Source organism: Aulostomus chinensis, chromosome 24 (assembly GCF_037954235.1).
Source record: "Aulostomus chinensis isolate RoL2024-O1b breed Wild chromosome 24, RoL_Achi_v1.0, whole genome shotgun sequence".
Taxonomy (NCBI): domain Eukaryota; kingdom Metazoa; phylum Chordata; class Actinopteri; order Syngnathiformes; family Aulostomidae; genus Aulostomus; species Aulostomus chinensis.
Window position 1 is genome coordinate 7,022,001 of NC_141343.1, and position 9,704 is coordinate 7,031,704.

At 45.0% G+C, this 9,704-nt stretch overlaps 2 protein-coding genes across 4 annotated transcripts; one reads left to right on the forward strand and one right to left on the reverse strand.

Annotated features, from left to right (window-relative positions):
* Nucleotides 1-1,419: 1,419 nt before the first annotated feature.
* LOC147238560 (uncharacterized) lies at nt 1,420-5,471 on the reverse strand. 2 transcript variants are annotated; one of them, XM_086196853.1, is made up of 19 exons: nt 5,314-5,471; nt 5,183-5,238; nt 5,019-5,108; nt 4,671-4,798; nt 4,443-4,583; nt 4,307-4,378; nt 4,048-4,218; nt 3,885-3,981; nt 3,599-3,816; nt 3,338-3,491; nt 3,060-3,265; nt 2,866-2,983; nt 2,587-2,792; nt 2,403-2,520; nt 2,160-2,332; nt 1,996-2,090; nt 1,806-1,924; nt 1,581-1,730; nt 1,420-1,511 (listed from the first exon to the last, which is right to left on the reverse strand). In XM_086196853.1, the coding sequence occupies exons 1-19, from the start codon at nt 5,334-5,336 to the stop codon at nt 1,471-1,473; spliced, it is 2,376 nt and encodes a 791-aa protein (XP_086052979.1). In that variant the 5' UTR covers nt 5,337-5,471; the 3' UTR covers nt 1,420-1,470. The 2 variants fall into 2 exon arrangements, with proteins under 2 accessions (XP_086052979.1, XP_086052980.1); XM_086196854.1 differs by lacking the exon at nt 4,307-4,378 and having other exon boundaries at nt 1,420-1,730.
* Nucleotides 5,472-5,628: 157 nt separating this feature from the next.
* On the forward strand, nt 5,629-9,605 carry LOC147238561 (uncharacterized). 2 transcript variants are annotated; one of them, XM_086196855.1, is made up of 18 exons: nt 5,629-5,788; nt 5,872-5,927; nt 6,006-6,095; nt 6,316-6,443; nt 6,533-6,673; nt 6,744-6,812; nt 6,883-7,053; nt 7,122-7,218; nt 7,291-7,499; nt 7,583-7,939; nt 8,016-8,133; nt 8,207-8,412; nt 8,481-8,598; nt 8,677-8,849; nt 8,923-9,014; nt 9,094-9,212; nt 9,284-9,430; nt 9,501-9,605. In XM_086196855.1, the coding sequence occupies exons 1-18, from the start codon at nt 5,760-5,762 to the stop codon at nt 9,548-9,550; spliced, it is 2,370 nt and encodes a 789-aa protein (XP_086052981.1). In that variant the 5' UTR covers nt 5,629-5,759; the 3' UTR covers nt 9,551-9,605. The 2 variants fall into 2 exon arrangements, with proteins under 2 accessions (XP_086052981.1, XP_086052982.1); XM_086196856.1 differs by having other exon boundaries at nt 9,293-9,430.
* The last annotated feature ends 99 nt before the right edge of the window (nt 9,606-9,704 follow it).

The window sequence follows — 9,704 nt, forward strand, 5'->3', positions numbered from 1 at the left end:
ATAAATTAGTTTTATTTGGGTGTATGTGTGAACTAAAGAAAATCAACATATTGACAGTATAACAGAAACAGGAAATAGACTCGCTGCTTTCAATTACTGGAATACCATCCATCCATCCATTTTCTTCCGCTTTTCCTGATTAAGAGTCACCGGTGGGGGGGTGGGGGGGGGGGCTGGAACCTATCCCAGCGGCTGTTGTTGAGGAATGTATGTTCACAATCTACCTCAGACACACTCCTGAAAATGCAATGTTGGCTGAATGGACTCAAATTTACGTTTCCATTTACAAATACAAGCTCATAAACTATTTCAGATGTCCCTCAATCAATAGTGGTAGCAAGAGGCAGCATCTGCAACCCACAGAAGTTGCTCAAGTAGTTCAGCTCCTACAGGACGGCATATCCATATGCACTATGGCCAGAGGTTCACTTTGTCTCCCAGCACAGTGTCACGAGCCTGAAGGAAATACCAGGAGACAGGCCAGTATGCTGGAGGAGAGGTGGAGAGGCTGTAGGAGGGCAATGACCTCAAGCTTGTGACAGTGGTGAGGAAGTCTGGAGATGCTGTGGAGAATGTACTGCTGCCTGTAGCGTCCTCCAGCATGAGCAGTTTGGTCAGGGGCGGCATATTCTTGGAGGGACACACAAACCTCCATGTGCTAGCCAGAGGTACCCTGACTGCTGTTGGGTACTGGGATGAGACCCTCAGACCCATTGTCAGACTAAATGCTGGTGCAGTGGGCCCTGGGTTTATTCTGGTGCATGACAATTCCCCACTTCATGTGGCTACTGGAGTGTGTCAGCAGTGACCAATGACCACAGCATTGACTGGGTCAACTGTTACCCAGTCCTGAATCCAACTGAGCACCTCTGGGACATGTATCATTGCAGCCTCATCACACCATAGACAGTCCAGAAGCTGACTGATCCAAGTCTGGGAGGTGATCCCCCAGAGACCATCTGTTGTCTCATTGAGAGCATACCTGAATGTCATAGGGAGTTCATACACGCAACTGAGACACTAATTGTCTCGACAAAATCCACAAGTTGGATCAGACTGATCTCATTGTGAGTATGATCAGTCCTCAATGGGTTAACATTTCTGTACCAGGTAATCTTGTTCAATTACACTGCTGAAGAGATTTCCAACTGGAAAGTATGATCTGGGATGGGTGCGTTGAATGTTAGTACACCAAGGCTTTTGCACAGGCCCAGCATCCCTGAAGTGCTTATACCCTGCAAGCCATTTCTGAAATTAATACTGCCAGTAATGACTTTGTTGTTTTTGTACCACTTAGCAGAGAAGACCTGTTGGACCTTCAGCAATGTGTCAAAAACAATGTTCAGAGTTTCCAGATCTGGTAACTTTTCAAACAAGCCTTGCACAAGTGGTTTACATTGGCACGACACCAAATGGCAGTTGAGGATCTCATACAAAGTTTATTGCAATTAAAAATTCAGTCACATTCTTCTAAGCAGTTTTTACTTTGGATTGCAAGGAGCCTCCTGCACCTGTCAAGAGAGCAAAAATGTTTAACCCCTATAAGCTGGACCAGGTTCTACATTGACCCAGGCACTGACTTTTTCTTGACAGTTTCTTCAGAAAGCTGGAGACTTTGATGTGCTGAGCAGGACCATAGTAAGCACGGCGCATGGAAACTGGGCTTAAGTGTCTCTTGGACACAGGAGTCTGTAGCACTGTAGTGGGCTCAGTGGTAGGAGACTCTAGACCTAGGAAAATGACCAGAGAGATTGTCAGTTGTGATGTAATCAGTTCTATACAGTTGGACCATTAAACCCACCTACCTTCAGTGGGGCGAGTTGAGTGCAGGATGCGGCCAACACCAGGAGTGTCAGATTCAAACCTGTACACTGAGAAGAGACGGTGAAGTCCAGCCAAAGGATAGGTACACTGCATCGTCAACCTGCAACAAAGTACTAGGTTAGCCATCACGGGATGAGTGAAGTAGTACAATTCAGGGTTTGAGATACACACCTATCAACATTGCTGGAAACTGTTGGATTTTTTGTAGAACCAAACTTGCGGCTGAAGAAAATCTCATTTTCGTAAGTTACATACTCCTTCCAAAGCTGCACACAGAAAACAACATTAGGCACATTCATGCTGCCAAAAGTATTGCTTTTGAGTTGCAAAGCTACCTTGACTTTGGCACCACAGCTATTGAGTGGAACAGAGAAGAGCGCCCTGGTGCCATCAACCTCTTTTGGTTGACAGTATTTGTCTACGAGATGAGCTCTGGCAGTGGTCCCTCCAGGTGGGATGGCCAGAGACAAGTCTGCCACCACAGTCATCCTCCCATCAGGAGAACACACTAAAGTATATATATTAAAATCAACCACATGAAAGACTCCATCTTGTATGACAGTGACAACTGTCCTTACCAATGACTTCAGCAGTAGTGAACAGACAAGTCTTAATAGTGGAACTCTGGACCTCTGAGGTTTCGCGGTCTCGCACAAGGATCTCAAATGATCCAGAAAATCCCTTCAGGGTAATGTCCTGCAAAAAACACCCCTTAGTCATCTTTATCTTGATATTGAGATCATGTCCTCTGCCTTGTCTCACCTTGTACTTGTAGCCATGAGTAAAGAGCGGAACCTCAAGCTGCAGACTCCGGCTATCATTGGTCACGATATAACCGTGCCGAGAGGCCAGGTCTGATGTCAGGGGTTCTGAGCCGACGCTGACGTACCACAGGTCGTCAAAAGGCCGATATTCCACACTGAAGATGATCCCAGACTCCATACAAACAGCATCAAAGACTGGAGGAGCTGCCAAATAGAAGTAATTGGTTTTTCTGCTCATTGCATACATTTTGCCCAAGTCTAAAGATTAGAGACTCACAGACATCCGTTAATGCCACGACAGATGTAGAGTAGTAATATGGTTCATTTTCTGGCAGAACTGTCAGCGTGTAGTTGATGTCCAACAAATGCTGCATCGTGGCATCCTTCTTGGAGAACTAGGAGAAAGACCACTCATTACTGACCCGGTCAGTCAGAGCTACAAGTCATATTCTATCTCCAACCAAGACTTACCTGCTGTGTGACGACAGGGTCGTCAAATGGCACCTTCAGGATGAAGCCATGGGTGTTGTTGGGTTGAAGGACTTTTGAAATGGCAGACGAACTTGAATTTGTAAAAAGAGCAACTTCTTGTCCATTAAGCCGAACAGCCGCCAACATCACATCTTCAGGGATGTTTCCAAGGTAAATTGTGAACATGCGTTCCTCAACAACAGTTTCTGAAATGACAAGCAGTGAGGGTCACATGGCTGTACATGAACCTGGCAATGTAGCTCATTATAAGAACTTACTATTTTCAGCAAATATAGGGAACAGCAGCAGAGGTGTTGTCAGTGTCCTGTGAAAGCGCAGTCTAGTGTCTATATGATGCTCATCCATAGAGATTTGCTCCAAGTAGAGATGAAAGGCGTAGAATTCGTAGAGATCATGAGACATCACAAGGCTCTGGGAATAATTTCAGGGGGAAAAAAAAATGCAGGTAGAAGTGTATTAAATTGTAGCCATTAGGTAAACTAGTACATTAGAATAAAGCTCATGATCAGTCTGACAACCTTTCTGTAGCCACCCTCAGTGTTGTAGGGGATGCTGACGCGGACTGTGTTGTTGTGCTTCTCTATAATGTAGCCTCTTTCCTCTGCAATTGGTGGCTCAAAAAGTTCACCATTGGCACCGATGTTGACCTGTGTGCTGCGTAGACCAGAGGCCAGCGGGTGCAGCATTTCAGGAGTCTCCCACATAATGTACCCGTCTTCATCGTACTCGCCATCATCTATGACATTACATTGCGGGGTCAAGCTTTGTTGTGAGGGAAGACACTTACAAATTGGAGATACTAACACATGGAGCAGGCAGCCACCAGGTCAACCAAGAGGACAACCCAGCTTTGTCTGGAGAACAGAGTTGCATGGACCACCTCTACTGGCACCCCATTCACCTGGAGAGAGAGACTCATCAGAAACTGCTTTACAAGACAGACATACTGGAGCAAATTAGGGGTTACCATAGTGCTGAATGAGTCAGGTTGTCCATACGGCGTACGAAAGACAAGCCTTCCATCTGTCAGGTCAAACACGTAACCCTGTTCACGAGCTTTAGAGAGGTTCATGGGCATCAGCTCATGCTCCTCTAGCTGGAACATCACCTGCCAGTCAGCAGTAGCTTCATTGTACACCTAGATGACAGTCAATTAGTAACACACACACACACATTATTCATGAGCTCCAAGTCTAACATTTCTCAGGAAACAAGGTCAGACGTACAGTTCTGACAACAGCATCCCAGTCATCCTTCCTCGTTCCTGTTGGACAAGCCACATCACTCCTGACTGACACCTACGATGAAATTGGACTTAGCAATCATCTGACAATTTAAATGTCTAGATGCATCCAGTCATACCTCCATGTAGTTGACTTCACATGTAACCTCTCTGGGAGACCAGGGGAGAGTGGGTGAACAGGTCTTGTTCAGACTGTATGACACCTCAGTTTCTTTATTTGTCACAAGAAGGTTGAAGTTGAATGTGAACACATCATCATCCTGAAAGAGGAATTTTACTTTAATAAAAAAAAAAGGAATATGCTGCAGTGATTTGTGGCTGGAGAATTTTATTGCATGTATACATACTTTGTTGTCAGTATGACAGCTGAAGTAAGAAGCTCGAAGCTCCACACGGCTTGGTTGACCAAGAACAGAGATGCTGTAACCACATTCCGCTGCATACCGTGTAGTGATTGGGTATATGCCTGTTTCATCTAGAAGAGTCACACGCATTGATTTATGCATGCTTTGTATGCAACCAATTTAAGTTCTGCCAGATAAGATGATGCAGGAACACAAGAGCACTGTCGTGACTTTTGAAATCCAGTTGAGTCAACATCGGCTACATCAGGGGATTTTGTAGGATTGTGCTCCTCCACCACACTTTAGGATCACCTAGCACTATTGTACTAGTGAGGAATCTGCAGGACTCACCGACAGCCTCAAAACGAGGGTCGTCCCCAGTGAATAAGAGATCACCAGCTATCATGAAGAAACGATCATGACACTCCATGTGAACAACACCTGAAATTAAGGGAGTGGTCAGATCTGTAAGGGTTCTAGTGACTGATGGTGTTTGCAGTCATTTTAATTCTTACCATCAGGAAGATGATCACATTTAAAGGCTGCCAATACTGACAGAAGTAGTGCCACGCTGCAAAACAAAGATTTGAGTCACATGGAGGCACCAGTATCTGTATGACTACATTTGACTCTCCAAGCATCTTACCTGAGGTACAATCCAAAAGCCATAGCTGTTGATGTGTAGGCAGAGTCTAAAGCTAGCCTAGCTGCTAGCAAACTACACCTGCTAACCAACACAAGCTAATGTCAACCACTTGTTGGGTATACTCCTAATACACTGACACCATATGGTGACACTTGCTACACCAGCTTTTATAGAACCAGATCTTCACTGACCAATCAGAGGGCTTCAGGTGATACACCTACAGGTGGAGCTCATTAGTAATCAAATCAGATGCAGCTGTTGAGACCACAGTTACAGTACTTGACACTTCATGGGTATCACTTATAAAAGCAGATGTGGGGGTGGTGGTGGTATAGTACTTTGGTTTGGCCAGGATATATCATCCAAGTGGTATACTGTAACTTGTGTTGGTTAGCAGGTGTAGTTTGCTAGCAGGCAGGCTAGCTTTAGACACTGCCATCACATCAATGGCTATGGCTGTAAGGTTTTACCTTAGGTAAGGCACCTTGCTGACAAGTTTTTAGCTGCCATTAATGTAGCTGTTTTTCCTCTAAATGTGATGTGCATATTGTGTTACAGTGTGGCCTTAATTCTCTCTTTATGTTCAACTGGAAAATGTGGTGACGTCCCCAATGGTAACTACTCCATGTTTGTTCTACAATAAATAATACAGCGTTGACCCCATCTTCACTTACTCCTATTTGTTCACTTAGGAGTACTTGACATGGAGTGTCATGAGCGTTACTTCATGATAGCTGTTGACCTCTCTTTTGCTGGGGATGATCTGCGTTTTGAGGCCGTTGGTAAGCCCAGCACAGTTTTTGGTTATGTATTGCATTGTCACTACATGGAGGGTCATAACATTTAAGTACTAGGTTTTTATGTACCCTACCTAATGATCTAATTATCACTGTTGCCATGTTGCAGCCACTGTCAAGGAAGTTAGTTTAATTTGGACATGGAGTAAAAGGATGTAACTGCAGACTTTGAGAAATGCTCTCTAACATGTTCTATTCACTGCAGACCAAACAGGTGCATATCCCATCACTAAGGATTATGGAGCAAAGTGTGGCTACAGTATCAGTGTACATCCCTTACCGGGCCACGTGGAGCTCCGAGCCTCTTACTTCAGCTGTCATACTGACAACAGGGTAAGTTAAAAGCTATACCTGTGAAACTAAATCTAACATCCCTCTTCTGCAACTTCTTAAAAATGACACATGCTAACTCCATCTCTTAGGATGATGAAGTCTTTACATTCAACTTCAACCTGCTTGTGACTCATATGGGCCAGGAGTTTGCCTATGCTCTGAACAAGACCTGTTCTCTCACCCTTGCCTGGTCTCCCAGAGAGGTTACCTGTGAGGCCAGATACATGGAGGTAAGCTTAGGTCATGGCTTGGTAAATGGATGACTTCACTTTAAGATGGCTAAACTTCTCCCTCCTGCAGGTGTCCGTGAAGAGTGAAGTCACCTGTCCATCTGGCACCAGGAAAGATGATTGGAATGATCTAAAATCTGTAGGTTTCAGCAAGAACAACTTCAGATCCCAGTTTGTCAGTTGTCTCAAAAATAAAACTCTCTCTCCAGGCACATGGCTCCACCACATCTGACTGGCAAGTCATGTTCCAGAGAGACCAAGAGCAGTTGCCACCAATCAACCTCACTGAGGCTCGTGAACAGGGTTACGTGTTTGACCTGACAGATGGAAGGCTTGTCTTTCGTACGCCGTATGGACAACCTGACTCATTCAGCACTATGGTAACCCTCCTAATATGCACCAGTATGTCTGTATTGTAAAGCAGTTTCTGATGAGTCTCTCTCTCCAGGTGAATGGGGTGCCAGTAGAGGTGATCCATGCAACTCTGTTCTCCAGACAAAGCTGGGTTGTCCTCATGGTTGACCTGGTGGCTGCCTGCTCCATCAGTCAGTATTGCAGACTTGGCTTTTTTTCTCTTCTGCATCCCTTGCACTAAATAACTTATTGTGCTCCTACAGATAAAGGATCCTATGATGAAAATGGCTATGTGGTTTTGGAGACACCTGAGGTGCTTTATCCTGGTCTTGACAGTGAGCATGTCAGACTTGGACTCAGTCCTGAACTCTTTCCTCTGGCAGTTGCAGAGGACAAAGGCTACATTTTAGTGAAGCACAATAAAACTATCCAGATCGGCATTCCCTATAATGCAGAGGGTGGACACAGGAAGGTCAGATTTGTGGTCCATTACCATACTAGCAGAAACTTCATCAGTCTAAAGGGCTGAATCTAAAACTCTTCTTTTTTTTGTAGAGCTTTGTGACTGGAGACCTCTTTGAATACTACGTCTTTCATCTCTACTTGGAGCAAATCTTGGCAGAGGATAACATGCAGACCAGAATTCGCCATCACCGAACACTGGCCACTCCACTCCTGCCACGTCCAATTTTTGCTGAGAACCAAACAGTTTTTGAGGAGCGCGTGTTCACCGTTTACCTTGGGGATATCCCTGTAGATGTAGAGTTGGTTGCGGTTCTGTTGAATGGACAAGAATTTGCAGTGCCATTTGTAAATGTAAGCACACTTGAAATGTCAAAAGTCCTTCAACCCAACAACACCCATGGCTTCATCCTGAAGGTGCCATTTGACGACCCTGTTGTCACACAGCAGGTAAATCTTGGTTGGAGATAGAATATGACTTGTAGCTCTGACTGACCGGGTCAGTAATGAGTGGTCTTTCTCCTAGTTCTCCAAGAAGGATGCCACAATGCAGCATTTGTTGGACATCAACTACACGCTGACAGTTCTGCCAGAAAATGAACCATATTACTACTCTACATCTGTCGTGGCATTAACGGATGTCTGTGAGTCTCTAATCTTTAGACTTGGTTTTTCTGCTCATTGCATACATTTTGCCCAATTACTTCTATTTGGCAGCTCCTCCAGTCTTTGATGCTGTTTGTATGGAGTCTGGGATCATCTTCAGTGTGGAATATCGGCCTTTTGACGACCTGTGGTACGTCAGCGTCGGCTCAGAACCCCTGACATCAGACCTGGCCTCTCGGCACGGTTATATCATGACCAATGATAGCCGGAGTCTGCAGCTTGAGGTTCCGCTCTTTACTCATGGCTACAAGTACAAGGTGAGATGAGGCCGATGACTTGGATAACAAGTTTAAGATAAAGATGGCTGACTAAGGGTGCTTTGCAGGACATTACGCTGAGGGGATTTTTTGGTACGTTTGAGATCCTTGTGAGAGATCGTGAAACCTCAGAGGTCCAGAGTTCCACTATCAAGACTTGTCCCTTCTCAGCGACTGAAATGATCAGTAAGAACAGTCATTTCTCTTGTGGTGGACTGGGTCTTCCAAGTGGTCATCTTTTTAAAAAATTTTAATCCCCCCCAGTGTGCTCAACTGATGGGAAGATGACTGTGGTGGCTGACTTGACTCACGTTATCCCACCTAACGGGATCTCTACAAGAACCAGCCTCAGGGACAAATATTGTGGGCCAAAAGAGACCGATGGCACATGGGGCCTCTTCTCTGTTCCACTCAACAGCTGTGGCTCCATTGTCAAGGTAGCTGTGGTTATAAATGGGGTGGGGGGAAACCACGCCACTTGGTTTTAATGAGTTGTAACTCCTTTTTCAGCTTGAAAAAGAAACTGTCTCATACCACAATGAGATCCTCTACACCAAAAAGTTTACCAGTTCAAAGACTACATCTGACAACACTACTGACAGGTACAGGGTTGGTTTTTTGTATTTCTTTCTCAGCTTTTCTCTTGTGGCACAGGACTGAAGCTGTCCTTTCGTGTTGCAGGGTGATGGTACAGTGTACGTATCCTGTGGCTGGACTCCATCGTCTATTTTCAGCATACAAGTTTGAGTCTGACGAGGCTGGCTATGGCAGCATCATCCATACTATTCGGCCCACTGCAGGTACTGTTGAGGATTCCCTGGACTACTGTCCATACTGATCTTCGTCACTGCCTGTTTCTAAATCTGTCTAGGTCTTCCAGGTCCCAAGCCCACTACAGCACTTCAAACTGTACCTCTGATCACAAGACCAACCAGAGGGCCAGTCCAAATGCATCGGCCAGCCCACCATCCACCTGCCCAATCTATCAGAGTTCACCCTTTCCGTGGCATAATAAAAAGTCAGAATCATCTCTTCAATTAGTTTCATGGGCCCAGCATTTGTTTTAAACAACTTTGTCTCTCTCACAGGTCCTGGAGGAGCTTCTCAAGTCAAAGTAAACGCAGTCCAACTCTATTGATGCAAGAGACATTCATTTTAACTTTGGATGAAATAAAAGCGGTTTCTTAAATCTCTTTATCCTGCTTATTTCTGTGACAAGGGAACTTGAAGTGGGGACAGGTTTAAAATGGTGTCACTTATGGCTGGTGCAGATTTCTTGTCAACAAGTTTGT

Bases quoted from the DNA above. Each gene is read 5' to 3' on its own strand.
- LOC147238560 (XM_086196853.1), bottom strand. From the start codon at position 5,336: ATGGCTTTTGGATTGTACCTCAG. The intron at 2,984-3,059 runs GTAAGTCTTGGT...TCTTTCTCCTAG, and splicing joins ACCCTGTCGTCACACAGCAG to TTCTCCAAGAAGGATGCCAC. The intron at 2,091-2,159 runs GTAGCTTTGCAA...TTCTGTGTGCAG, and splicing joins GCTGTGGTGCCAAAGTCAAG to CTTTGGAAGGAGTATGTAAC.
- LOC147238561 (XM_086196855.1), top strand. From the start codon at position 5,760: ATGGCTATGGCTGTAAGGTTTTACCTTAG. The intron at 7,054-7,121 runs GTAACCCTCCTA...CTCTCTCTCCAG, and splicing joins CTGACTCATTCAGCACTATG to GTGAATGGGGTGCCAGTAGA. The intron at 9,431-9,500 runs GTCAGAATCATC...TCTCTCTCACAG, and splicing joins TTTCCGTGGCATAATAAAAA to GTCCTGGAGGAGCTTCTCAA.